This window comes from Megalobrama amblycephala, linkage group LG5, assembly GCF_018812025.1.
Source record: "Megalobrama amblycephala isolate DHTTF-2021 linkage group LG5, ASM1881202v1, whole genome shotgun sequence".
Lineage (NCBI taxonomy): Eukaryota > Metazoa > Chordata > Actinopteri > Cypriniformes > Xenocyprididae > Megalobrama > Megalobrama amblycephala.
In genome coordinates, this window is record NC_063048.1 from 15,754,889 (window position 1) to 15,769,603 (window position 14,715).

At 36.0% G+C, this 14,715-nt stretch overlaps 1 protein-coding gene across 1 annotated transcript in view; it reads right to left on the minus strand.

Annotated features, from left to right (window-relative positions):
- Nucleotides 1-4,636: 4,636 nt before the first annotated feature.
- Nucleotides 4,637-14,715, minus strand: part of ryr2b (ryanodine receptor 2b (cardiac)) — a 95,434-nt gene continuing 85,355 nt past the window's right edge. Inside the window, 14 exon segments of the mRNA XM_048190252.1 lie at nucleotides 4,637-5,259; nucleotides 5,593-5,644; nucleotides 6,583-6,683; nucleotides 6,975-7,039; nucleotides 7,367-7,523; nucleotides 8,944-9,078; nucleotides 9,245-9,391; nucleotides 9,502-9,568; nucleotides 9,760-9,896; nucleotides 12,163-12,205; nucleotides 12,416-12,546; nucleotides 13,026-13,214; nucleotides 13,438-13,524; nucleotides 13,657-13,792. Coding sequence (XP_048046209.1) covers nucleotides 5,164-5,259; nucleotides 5,593-5,644; nucleotides 6,583-6,683; nucleotides 6,975-7,039; nucleotides 7,367-7,523; nucleotides 8,944-9,078; nucleotides 9,245-9,391; nucleotides 9,502-9,568; nucleotides 9,760-9,896; nucleotides 12,163-12,205; nucleotides 12,416-12,546; nucleotides 13,026-13,214; nucleotides 13,438-13,524; nucleotides 13,657-13,792 — 1,543 coding nt within the window. The 3' untranslated portion in view covers nucleotides 4,637-5,163.

The following is a 14,715-nucleotide window of genomic DNA, read 5'->3' on the forward strand; positions in this document are numbered from 1 at the left end:
TACATCAAGTAAAATTGATCATTTTTGTGTTGTAAATGTAATTTATTCTGAAGCAATATTCCCATCAGTGTTCTGTAAACTGTTACTGTTAAGATGTAAACTGTTAATCATCAGATTTGTATATGCCCCCTTAAAGGGATAGGTCAATCAAAAATAAAAATTCTGTCATCATTGACTTACCTTCTAGTTGTTCCGAACCTGTATGAGTTTCTTTCTTCTGTTGAACTAAAAATATATTTTGAATGTCAGTAAACAAACAGCTGACTGTAGAGAGTGACTTTCATAGTAGGAAAAAAAAAAAAAATATGGAAGTCACTGGCTACCATCAACTGGTTACTGACATTCTTCAAAATATCATCCTTTTTCTTTCTTCTGTTGAACTAAACTCATATAGGTTTGGAACAAACTAGAGTGTAAGTCAATGATGACAGAATTATCATTTAGGTTTAACTGTCCCTTGGAATTGATTGTCATGGCATTTTTTTATTTTTTTTTTACCTTTATAAAAAGGTAATTTTCCCCTAACCTTGGCTATCAATCTCATGTTAATTAGAATAACTCACTCTAGGGCTTTTATTATTTTTTCCACGGCAGAGGAAACAGAATCTGCATCATAAGTGGCATTTAGATGCATGTATAAAATTGAATATGAATGTGCAAAACAAGCATGAAAAACACTGTTTAACAACTTTACAATAAACATATATAAAGCTTTTGTGGATTTTACAAATTATCTTTATACAATATATACAATATTCTGAAAAAGTGACATTTCCCTTTTTGCAAAGTTCAGATGTTGATAAAATATATAACTTTAACTAAAGATACAATTTTTGATTTGCAGCTGTCATGCTTAAACACTGGTTCTGCAGATTTTTGACATTTCAAATTTGCATTGTTTTTGTAACCATCACATTAGTTTATGGTATACGCTACTTTCATGTTTTTTTTAAAAAAAAAATTTAATCAGCTTACAACAGATTCCTTATTTGATAACACTATTCAAAAGAGCATTCACTACAAATAACATTTTAAACAAGGCACCAACAGCTTGGGCCCCTAAACAGTGACTGTTTCACTGAGTCTAATGTGATGGTTACAAAAACAATGCAATTTTGAAATGTCAAAAATCTGCAGAACCAGTGTTTAAGCATGACAGCTGCAAATCAAAAATGTATCTTTAGTTAAAGTTATATATTTTATAAACATTTGAACTTTGCAAAAAGGGAAATGTCACTTTTTCAGAATATTGTATATTAAAGATACTTTGTAAAATCCACAAAAGCTTTATAGATCTTTATTGTAAAGTTGTTAAACAGTGTTTTTCATGCTTGTTTTGCACATTCATATTCAATTTTATACATGCATCTAAATGCCACTTCTGATGCAGATTCTGTTTCCTCTGCCGTGGAAAAAATAACGGTAAAAGCCCTACAGTGAGTTATTCTAATTAACATGAGACTGATAGCCAAGGTTAGGGGAAAAGTACCTTTTTAAAAAGGTAAAAAAAAAAAAAAAAATGCCATGACAATCAATTTCAAGGGATCGTTAAACCTGTGATAATTGATGATAATAATGATAATGATAATTCTGTCATCATTGACTTACACTCTAGTTTGTTCCAAACCTATATGAGTTTAGTTCAACAGAAGAAAGAAAAAGGATGATATTTTGAAGAATGTCAGTAACCAGTTGATGGTAGCCAGTGACTTCCATATTTTTTTTTTTTTTCCTACTATGAAAGTCACTCGCTACAGTCAGCTGTTTGTTTACTGACATTCAAAATATATTTTTAGTTCAACAGAAGAAAGAAACTCATACAGGTTCGGAACAACTAGAAGGTAAGTCAATGATGACAGAATTTTTATTTTTGATTGACCTATCCCTTTAAGGGGCATATACAAATCTGATGATTAACAGTTTACATCTTAACAGTAACAGTTTACAGAACACTGATGGGAATATTGCTTCAGAATAAATTACATTTACAACACAAAAATGATCAATTTTACTAGATGTAGTTAGTTATTGCACCATCACAGTATTTGAAAAGAAACGTGAGGAGAGTTAATGCTGCGTGAGGAAAGTGAGTCGCCGGCTGCAGAAAGTGACTCGCCGGCTGCGGAAAGTGACTCGCCGGCTGCGGAAAGTGAGTCGTCGGCTGCGGAAAGTGAGTCGCCGGCTGCGGAAAGTGACTCGCCGGCTGCGTGAGGAAAGTGAGTCGCCGGCTGCGTGAGGAAAGTGATTCGTCCGCTGCGTGAGGAAAGTGAGTCGCCGGCTGCGTGAGGAAAGTGATTCGTCCGCTGCGTGAGGAAAGTGAGTCGCCGGCTGAGGAGAGTCAGTGGTCAGCTGTGTGAGGAAAGTGAGTCGTTCGTTGCGTGAGGAAAGTGAGTCGCCGGCTGAGGAGAGTCAGTGGTCAGCTGCGTGAGGAAAGTGAGTCGTTCGCTGCGTGAGGAAAGTGAGTCGCCGGCTGAGGAGAGTCAGTGGTGAGTGGTGAGTCGCTGCGTGAGGAAAGTGAGTCGCCGGCTGAGGAGAGTCAGTGGTGAGTGGTGAGTCGCTGCGTGAGGAGAGTGTGTATGCAGATGCACCGCCGGCCTATCAGTGGTAAACTCAGTGGCTGCTGGCAATTGTATAGTGAATTCCCGCGACAAGTCGGTAGCCATATTTTTGGACCTTCCGGCCCGCCATACCTTTGCGGTCGATATGCGCCCTCGATGCGCACCTTTGCCGAGCCCGCACTGAAGCGAGCAGCCAATGCGCCGTTACGTCATGAAAGTGTGGATTCATAGGACGACCGTGAGTGTTTAGGGTGCCATTTGGGACAGGGCCACAATAGGGAAGAAAAGACTATCACATCTTCTGTTTCATTAAACTATAAACATAAACTTTAAGCACAAGTACTTAATCCATAATTATGAACAGATTCCTATAAAATAACTAATATATAATTTAAATAGGTATTTATATAGTTTCAATTATATAATTTTATAAATTATAATATATATATATATATATATATATATATATATGTGTGTGTGTGTGTGTGTGTGTGTGGTTATAGGTATTGCGGTACTTTTTCTATTTTTATCTATCCTTCTATTACAGATAATGGTAATCACTTCTGTCCTTTGTCTTTTTTTTAATAAGGCTGACAGCAGCAGGACTGTGCGTGTGCAACATTCATGTAGAGGGGGTTAAAGCTTTAACAGCACCTCTGGAATGGCTAGAGATCAGTGTGTCATGCCCTGCAGCAGCAACAACTCGACCAGCTGCATGTGATGTGGGCTGCCGTTTAATTTCATTTCACGCCCAGGATCTGAGTGCTACCTCTCACATAGAGGAGAGAGACAGACAGACAGACAGACAGAGAGGAGGTGAGAAAGATGAGAACCACAGATGGAGTGGCTGTTGTAAATAAGGAGACGAAAGGGAGAAGGCTGACAGTAGATGAAGAAAGAAGTAAAGAAAAAGGGATGGAAAAGGATTGGTTTACAATGGGCAAACAATAAGAAGGTTTAAGCAAATGAAGATTATGAACTTCAAACTACAGACATCACACTGTGCACAAAAAATAATCTTCATACTGTCAAAATTAGTCTTTGGCAATTTGTTTTTCATGTTTTAACCATAAATTAGTGAACCATGAAGTAGTGAGGTGATTTACGATTTCAACAAGGTACTAAAATAAACTTTCAGTAACTGAAGACATTTAAATGAACATATCACTTTAAGAATGTTTAGATATTTTTTACAAGAAAATATTTTTTCGTAGTGCAAATGAGGGAGTGAGATTCTCCAGAAATTATTACTATCAGATGCAGACATGACCCTGGAAGAGCTAAAATAAGACCAGTTTTAAACTTTCTTGCATTAATGGTGCTGCACTTTGTGCTACAGGTTTGATATATCATTGCATGCAAGAACCACACTTGACTAATCATAAAATAAAAATATATTTTCTAATATTTCCAGTATGGTTAACTGTGAACATTAATATGGTTTCTGTTGCGTTCCAAGAAATGCAAATCACCATTCTAGTTTAAATTATTTGCATTTATTACAAAGTGACAGGTTACATAAAATTCAACTCAATATGGCCAAAAAGTACAGCATCGACCTAAAGTCAACAAAAGTAAAATAAGACCAATTAGTCCATTGTGAGGTATCTAGAGATTACACCAGTTCCGGTGTGGATCCAGGCGAAGATTTCAAATGATGCCAACCCCTGCAGGGACTTCAGATGCAAACTCTGAATCAGCATACAAAACTGCCAAATTTTCTATATATTGTAATCATTACGATCATAACATGTAATCATTGCTTTACAGTTTTTTAAACTGCTTTGGCGCAATTTTCACAAGCAATTGGTAAACTTTCTAAACTCAGTACTAATATCACAACAGATCATCAAAAGTGCACTTTTATCAAATATTTCAGCATATTTTCAATTGTGTTAGTACAATACACAAAATCAAAAAGTATCATTTTCACTACACAAAATAAGTGTTTCATCTATATAAATGTTTCATTCACAGTAACTGCCTTTCATAAGGCTGTTACTAATAAAAGAACATACTGTTGTATTTTGGTGATTAAACCAAATACTCTCATTACATATCTTGTGTTTTGAAACAATGATTATGAAGAATGAAAATATGTACAACTAAAATGAAAGCATGGGATCAGGCTTTAAAAGAACAACTAGCTGTGTTACAAATGTGATCAGTTTGGATTTTTAAACTATGAGTTTTGAAAATGTACACCTTACGTGTGAAAATAGTACCAAAGCGAATAAAAAAAAAACAGTAACGTGCTCATTTTTTCTACTTAAGTGAATACATGATGTTAGCTAACTGCACGATTTGTATTATCTTAGAACCGTACATTTCTGCCATATGGACATTACTTTGACACCGTCACCTGATAACAGACATGCATTTTCTGTGAAGCTGCTTTAAACTATATGTATTGTGATAAGTGCTATACAAATAAATGTGAATTGAACTGAAAAAATAAATATGTAGTGAAGAAAAAATATTAAGAACCAAACAAGCATGCAAAACTGTACTGAGTTATACACCAGCTTCTTATTATCAGAAGAACATCCCAGACATACTTCATAAGTATTTACCAACTGAACTATAGAAAGTGAACTGGAATTCTTCAGCTGAGTTGAACCTCATACTGTTTCCGGAAACAGTCTCCAACAGGAAAGAACTCCCAGCAGCGTTCCTGGAACATCTTCCACACGTATGATTCCTGTTGTGTTACAGAGTGTAGCGGTCAAAATATTTTAAAACATTAAAATGTTTTCTATTGTTAAAATAGAAAATAGTTACCTTAAATTGTAATTACATTTCACAATAGTACTGTTTTTACTGTATTTTATTTTTTTTAAAAAATGCAGCCTTGGTGAGCATAAGAGACTTCTTTTAAAAATCTTACAGACCACACACTTCTGAATGGTAGTGTATCTCAAAGATTTTTCAGTAGTTTCACATATTACTTTATTATTAAGCACACACCTTTCACTCTGAAACTGTCCATCTTTTTTCAATAAAGATTCATGGCATTTGAGAATACAAGTTGTACCTGTCCAGTATGTTCTGTAACATCCTTATTGATGAGGTACATCAGAAAGAACCTAAAGGGCAAACAAAACACAAAACAAATGTTATCCATTTTCAGCAAATAAAAATAGAAACAAGACTCCTATTTTAACAGGTTAATCTTTGTTGGCATTTGGATACAGTACTTTGGAAAACCAATGGTATTCTTTAAAACATGAATTTTAAAGAACATCATGGCAATTCATGTAAATACAACAGTTTAAGAATATGTTAATCATTCATTATCATATTTCATTACCATTGTGGCACCATCACAGTACTTTTTTGTAACATGACATGCTCTCTGTCTCTGTCTCCCTGGCCAGCTGCACAATAGACTTATTTTCAACCAGAATACAGATCTCAGAACTATGGAAGTTTATTTTTCACCATGGAATAAAACAATTTAAAAGATAATAGCAACTTTTTATCTCACAATTCTGACTTTTTTCTCACAATTGCGAGTTTACATCTCGCAATTCTGACTTTTTTTCTCACAATTCTGACTTTTTTCTCTTAATTGCAAATTTACGTCTTGCAATTCTGACTTTCTTCCCCACAATTCTGACTTTTTTCTTGCAATTGCACATTTATATAATGCAATTCTGAGAAGAAAATTCTGAATTGTGAGATATAAACTTGCAATTCTGAGAAAAAAATTAAGAATTGTGAGTTTATATCTTGCAATTCTGACTTTATAACATGCAATTGTGAGTTTATATAGCAATTCTGACTTTATATATCTTGCACTCTGGACTTTGTAACTGGGAAAAAAACTTTTGATGTAGATGTAAACTCGCAATTGCAAGCAAAAAAAGTCAGAATTGTGATATATAAAGTCGCAATTACCTTTTTTATTCAGTGGCGGAAACAAGCTTCCATCCAGAACAGCCTTTAAATTTGCGACTGAAAAACATGACGGAAATTAGGCAAAAGTGACCTCTGTCCTTCTTCTCAGTTCTCTAGTACTCACAGATAGTTGGCCAGGTTGTGTTCTTGCAGTGTATGTGACTCGAAGCCATGGGGCACCGTGTCAAAGTACTCGCTCCCAATGCCACAGATAAAACACTTAGTCTGCAGCAGAAAAACAGACTTAATGGCACACCACATGCACTGTTTAATTATTGATGATCGATTAACATAAATTCGATGTCTAGTCTAAAGACCGTCTGGCAGAGATTAATGACGTATTTGCTAACAGAGAAATACAATATTAACTGACAAGTGCAGTGTAGCTCTGGTCTTATAATTAAAGAAATGTTTGGTTTTTGATATATTAATTCAGAGTGTTAATTGGAACATAAGTCAACAGGCGATGTAGCGTGGTGCTAAAATAGTCAAATCCGAAGTTGAATGAAAACTCACCTCCATGTCCTCTTTAACCTGCTCCTGCTGGTCTCTCAACTCACCAAATGCATCAATTATCAGACCTTTCAGTTGATATGACAACAGAGCAATTCACCAGTCACAAACACAATTAGGTTTATGCCAAACATTTGAATCATGAGTATTATTTCACCCCATGCATCAGACACTCCTCTAGCATCATACAGTCCTCGGATCTCTTCCCATAAACCCCTCTCAGCATGTGAGAGCGTGATCTTTTAATGAAGCTTTCCAGCACTGCTCAGCATGACTCGAGTTAGAGGACAAAATAATCAAAACACTTCGGCTCATTGTCCTTATTGAAATTTGGAGCACATATCAGTTTTTTGCCATTTCACTAAAATGACTCTCACAATCTCTCTATCACTCACCCTGAATGATGGCTAGGAGGATGACGATGACGAAGAAGAAGAAGGTGATGTCGAAGATGATACGATAGAACTCAAACTCATCACCAGCTGGGTCTTCGATTTCATCTCCAATCCCTCCTCCGGCTCGCACACCAACGTACATGTGGAACATGTAACACTAAGCACACATACAGGTTTATTCACTTTTTTGCTTTATTCATGCACAAAAATAGTAATACATTTGTTGTATATAACCATTTTCCACCACCTCTCTGATTTAAACAGGGTGTTTTAACCTTTAAGGACTCTAAATGGATTCTGCTATGATTGGCATTAACATTTTCATACGTGTAATGAGTTCTAGGCTGCTGAACACTGAAAGGGAACTAAATTTTATTAATCAAGGAAGCATTAAATAAATATTTTTAATTCAGTTACCAAAAATTCCTGAACAAAATGTATCACAGTTTCTACAAAACATTAAGCATAAATACAAAAATATTAAGCAGCACAACTGTTTTTAACACTAGTGATGAGAAATTATTCTTCAGCACCAAATCAGCATATTAGAATGATTTCTGAAGAATCATGTGACACTGAAGACTGGAGTAATGATGCTGAAAATTCAGCTTTGCATCACAGAAATATATTATATTTTAAAATATTTTAATTTAGAAAAATGTTTCAAATTGTTATAATATTTCACAGAACTACTGATATTACTGTTTTTTTGTCAAATAAATGCAGCCTTGGTGAGCATAAGAGACTTCTTGCAAAAACATTAAAAATCTTACCAACCCCAAACTTTTGAATGATAGTTTATGTTAAAGGTCCCGTTCTTCGTGATCCCATGTTTCAAACTTTAGTTAGTGTGTAATGTTGTTGTTAGAGTATAAATAAAATCAGTAAAATTTTAAAGCTCAAAGTTCAATGCCAAGCAAGATATTTTATTTAACAGAAGTCGCCTACATCGAACGGCCAGTTTGGACTACATCCCTCTACTTCCTTCTTTAATGACATCACTAAAACAGTTTTTTGACTAACCTCCGCCCACAGGAATACACAAGAGTTGCGTTTGTAGAGTGTGTTTGTCGCCATGTCGTCGAAATGCTGTTATTTTCATCCCGCAGTCCAATCACCGGGTCTGATTCCGGCTCAAATTGATAGGGTAAAATTAAAGACATGTTTACAATAACACGAGCGAATGCATCTCCACGTTATGGTAAGAGGCGTGACTTTTCCGGGCAAGATGGGCTCTCTCTATGGCTCTGGATGCGCTCAGATCTGTCGAATCACAACACAGGAACCGCTGGCACAATCAGAACTCGTTACGTATTTCTGAAGGAGGGACTTCATAGAACAAGGAAGTCATCAGCCCGTTTTTATGACAGTGGAAACAGCGGTATACAGATAAGTAAATTATGTGAAAAATACTGTTTTTTTTTTTACACGCAAAACATTAACACATGTTATATTGCACACTATAAACACAATCAAAGCTTCAAAAAAACACGAAAAACGGGACCTTTAATGCTCTCATGTTTCTGACATCAATACCATGACCATATTTAAAACTAGATAGGCAGAGGGCTACTCACTGTGAGCATATCATCACATTTCATGTCCACTGGCTCACCGTCCTCACTCTTGTTGTAAAACTTGCGGAAGAAGTTAAAGGCAACCACAGTGTACAGATACACGACCACAGCCAACAGTCCTACTGTCAAAACCAGCTGAAACACAGACAACAGCCTTTCATCTCATCTTCGCAGATATACAGTGACCCAAAAATGTGGATAGTGTCACACTCAAAAATTCATGAATGTTGTAACTTGAAGGTCTAAACATATTTTGGGGCCACTGTACATAGACACAGAAAGACACACACAAATGTAGTACCTGTTTGCCATTATGTGTAACAGATGACAGTATGGTGCGCAGTGTTTTGAAGCCCATGGCGATGTCTAGCAGGTGCGCAGCGAAGAAAAAATTGTTATAATGACCCAGAACTGACACAAACATATACCAGGCCAGGTAAAGGAAGGACTGAGAGAAAAGCAAAACACAATTCCATGTTAGATCTGGCTCACTGATTGCCAATTCCTTCTGTTATAAGTTATAACATGTTTGAGTGTTCAAAGATTCAGAGATCTTACATTGTCAGTGAAAACCACTCCCAGCTTCCATATCTGGTACTTCACATCAATGGTGTTTAATTTGAAGCTGTGAAAACATGAGAATGATTTATTTGATTTACTTTAAGCCATTCACAATGAACACTGCTGCCATCATCTGGCACTCAGTGAAATAATTTTTCATTGTCAGTCTGAAGATGAACTCATTGGGCTGTTTCACTAAACAGAAGCTAGTTAGCTGGTTAAATTATTAGAATAGATAAAAGAAGAGTAACTCACAGGGCAGTGATGGCACCCTTTTGTGCAGGTCTCTTCCTCTCATGAGCCTCTGAGCTGAAGTCCAGAGCAGCTTTATCTAAACCTAGAAGCTCACTGACACGTGCCGATCCATACAGCTCTCCATATTTTGCCATCACCTGCAGCACGAAAAGCAATAACAGAATGAATCAAAAACAGAAAAACAGTTTGAACCAGCAGCTCAAAAAATACAGCTTACAGTACCACATCAAGGGAATGGATCATTATCAGAGGTACTGAACCCAAGCATTATATTTGGCACGTAATTCATCCAACACTGTTCATACTGCCGAAATGAATGATATCTCAATCCATGAGTCTTATTGTTGAGAGGACTGCTGTTGCTTTTCTAAGCCACTGGACTTACGATTTCCACATGGCAGAAGATAAAAAAGTAAGCATCCCATAGACTGACACTGAAAGAAGGACTTAAGCCTGAATGTCACAGAGAAGGGTGGGTCAGCAAATAATCACCTATAAACCACTCAGAACACCCTAGCAACTGCATAGTGACAGTAATCACCCACAACACAATGTAGGAATCTCTTAAAATAATGCAGGAAAAAAAAAATTAAAATGTTACTAAAAGAAAGAGCAAAAATGTAGTTAAATGGTTAATTCACCCAAGAATTAAAAGTCATTAATTACTCACCCTCATTGCACTTTATTTTACAGTACGTTCACTTTTATTGTACTTACAGTTTACTTAACCACAAAAGTACTGAGTAATGTAACTACATGGGTTAAGTTAAAGGATTAGATCACTTTTTAAATGAAAATTACCCCAAGCTTTACTCACCCTCAAGCCATCCTAGGTGTATATGACTTTCTTCTTTCTGATGAAGACAGTGGGAGAAATATTAATAAATATCCTGACGCATCCGAACTTTATAATTGCAGTAAGCATTACCAAATGAGTTTTTGAAAACGGAAGGCGGTCTGGCGGAAGCTAGATATTTTACTTCATAACTAATAAATATGGTTTACACAAATGCATCGCTTCACTTCAGAAGGCCTTTATTAACCCACCGGAGCCGTGTGGAATAGTTTATGATGGATGGATGTGGATGAAGACACTTTCTTCAGCTCATACTTGTTTGGTAACGCTTAATGTCATTATAAAGCTCGGATGCGTCAGGATATTTATTAATATTTCTCCCATTGTGTTCATCAGAAAGAAGAAAGTCATATACACGTAGGATGGCTTGAGGGTGAGTAAAGCTTGGGGTAATTTTCATTTAAAAAGTGAACTAATCTTTTAAGGGTGGGTTCAGAGTTAGTACCTAGTTATTACCCAGTTAGTGTGTGCATAGTAAGTACATAGTATGCGAAACAGGACTGTAAAATAAAGTGCTACCGATAACCACTCAATTCATATGGATTCGTTTTATAATCTCTAAATGAACTTTTTGAAGCGTCAAAGTGTTAAGGTGATGATACATGGGGCAACTTTTTGAGCAATGTTGCTGGGCAATGTTGCCATCAACGGACAACCTGATGAGACACAGGGCAACTAATTAGGGCAACAGACAGTTGGCAGCAACTAATCAGAGAGGAGCAAATATATTGCCAACTCAATAAATACTTTATTATAAACACTTGTTAGGCACTTTATTTCAACTTTTCAAATATTTTCTTCATTTTTATTAAAAATAAATGCCTTTCCGATCTGATTTGTGACAGGAAAAGGGAGAAGAGCGAGTTCGGCAAAAGGCGGATTCGAACCCGCGTCGATCGCATCAAAAGCTATTCAAATGTCATAACGTATCCAGATATATATTTGTTGCTCATTCTCAGTGGGAAAGTGCCCAAGCAACGTTGCTCGGCAACATTGCCCAGCAACATTGCTCAAAAAGTTGCCCCGTGTATCATCACCTTTAATTGCGTAGATGTCAAAGGAAAGTACAGAACTGGCTCAGATTTTATTAAAAATATTTTCATTTGTGTTCCGAAGATGAATGAAAGTCTTACAGGTGTGTAACGACACAAGGGTGAGTAAATGATGACAGATTTTTCATTTTTGGGTGAATTATCCCTTTAATAATAAAATTAGGATTAAGAGTCACAGATGTTAGAGTGTTGAGATACTTTCATATTATTTTTAAATGGTCAAAAACTGTTTTGAAAGTACATTTTAGAATTGACGTCAGTTTTAAATTTTAAAATACCATGAAACAGGAAAAAAAGAAAATGTAAAAATTTGTTAATATTAAAATTAGGATTGAGATTAAACCCATTTAGGTTGAGACTAATTTAAAAATTGAACCTTATAATTAAGACTATAAAAGTCACAATGTTAGAGCTGTGAGATACTGTCATACTATGATGTTCTTAAATGTTTTCGAAAGTAACTTTTAGAGAAAATATTTCATTTGTTCATCTTACCTTCCTTTTCACAAATTTATCCCAATAATTACTTGGGTATGATCTGAAAAACAGCAAAGAAGAAAACAGAATATATTACTGAAGAGGTGCAACACTTGTACTGTGTAGGAGTTACATGTTGTTGTACTTGGCAATAAAAGTGGATTCTGATTCTGATAATTCCGCAATCACTGTTGAATTTTGAAATTCATAGAAGGCTATTGATTCATTGCGTATAATGTGAGCCTTTATGAGGCAGTTACGCAGCTCTTACGGTGTATTGATGACCATTCTGTCCCACTGGCCTTTAATGTCATCTTCAGAAGGTTGTTCTGTAATGTAGAGTCCGTCAAACTCCAGTTTACGAGCCAGCTCCTTCTCACGCTTAAAAATTACTAAAGGAACCTGTCAGGGGTCAAATGATGAAAAAAGTTGTTGGATGTTTTATATGCCTGTGACCACATAAAACAATCTGAGATTTTTAAACCTGTAAATGAACTAAATTTTCAAATTCAGATTTCTAGGTCACTAATCTTTGTACAGACAGTCAGATGTTCTTGCTTCCATTGAAGCACAAGATGCTCTTTGGATAATCTCAAATCATACTGGAGAACATGATTAACAGGTTCATGCAGCTCAAGTGCAAAATAAAGTGAAAAATAAAAGCATTTTCAATACTGGTTTCAGACTTTGGACCCACTGTACATCTGAGAGCATTATTTAGTACATCAAAGACATATGCTTAGTTTCACTAAGAGAAATATAGTGGGTTACAAAACTGAATGTACAGTATAAAAACCATTACGCCTATGGAATGTCCTCACTTTGATAGCAAAACAAACAAAAAACCTGTGTGTGTGTGTGTGTGTGTCTGTGTGTGTAACCTTCAGACAGTAGTAGCCGATGATACAGCAGAGTGAGATAAGTGTGTGCAAGACAGCCAGGATACGAAGAATCATTTTCATGTAGCCACTATTCTCTTCTAGTTCAAAATGAACTTCCTGTGCACTCTTGGTTCTGTCGTCACAAAGAGCAATCTCCACATTTTCACCATCACCAATGGTTGATGAAGCCTAAATAAAAATTTTGTTTAGATGACTTTGGTCAAATTTAGGTATGAAAAACATGTCTGGAAAAAGCTGGTTTGAACTGGTCTAGCTGGTCTCCCATCCTGGGCAAGCTGGTATTCAGTTACTTTGGCTAGTTTCCCAATCCAAGTGGCCTAAACACATCAAAACAGACCAGCCTGACCAACATTATTAAAGCTGATGTTTTAACAGGGAAATCAATACTCACCTTGTAGAACAGAAGAATAAAATTGATGGCAAAGGTAAGGAACAGAGCCAGCAATCTCATGTTGTAGAAATTTCTTGCAAAACAGTTCTGCAGAGAAAAGACATACTACAGGTCATCAGATCATATATGGGTTTTCAGATCCATATGGCTAAACATCTGTTAGTACAGTGAACTTGTATTGTGCAGCTGGAAACAACAGAGACAGAGAAAAAAACATACCAGCAGTTTGGTCTTCTGAGAGCAGATAATATTCCAAACAGCTGATTCCTCGATTTCAGTTTCATCTGGTTTTGAAGAGCTAAGCTTTTTAGCTCTCCGTTTAGACTTCTTTTCACCTTTATTTTTATCCTCATCCCTGCAAAATTTAAATTCAATATCTTAGGCTTGTTTCACATTGCACTCATAAGCGGCACATTATTATTTAGATGGCCATATTAGCAGGTTACTGCATTCACTCTGCCCACACAAGCACTGTAAATGTTTTAGTGCAGAACCTATTTTTGCCAGCATAGTACAATGAATCCAGAAGAAAACAGAGTGCCTTGTATTCACCTATTTGCATCTAGAGTACAGTATGCACTTTCTTATACACACTGTAGTGGGATTTTATTAAACATCAAATAATGAGGTGATCTACATACAGAGTATGATTAAGTATTTTCATGGTCATGTTTAGTTTCTGTTTTGTTTAGTTTCCATTAGGTGTGTTCAACTTGAAGCGCCACTGCGCAGACTGATCGGTGTATGACATCAAAGTACCATGTGAGAGTTTAGAGAACAGACATGTCATACACTGATCAGTCTGCTGCTTCAAGTCAAACACACCTCGTGTCACCATTTGCCCAAGTTCTAGTCATTCATTCATTGTCATGGTTTCTAATTAGTCCACACCTGTTCCCTGTTCTGTTGATTACATTCCTTGTGTATTTAAGCACAGAGTTTTCCTGTTTTTCGTCTTGTGTTAACGTTACATTGGATGTGTTTGCTCTCTGTTTATTAAATATATTGTTTATATCATTCATTCTGCGTCATGCATCATCCTTTGGATTTTACTAAATGGCAACCCACAACAAGTAGACTATATAAGCAGATTTCCAGATTCGATTCAGATTTACAATCTCAATTTCACTCAACTTGATTCTGATTTATTTGGCTACATTTAAGTTATAATATCAATTTTGTTTAAACATTACATTTAAAAGTTTGGGGTCAGTAAGATTTTTTTTAATGTTTGTAAAAAAAGAAAAAAAAGAAAAAAAATTATTTTATGCTTACTAA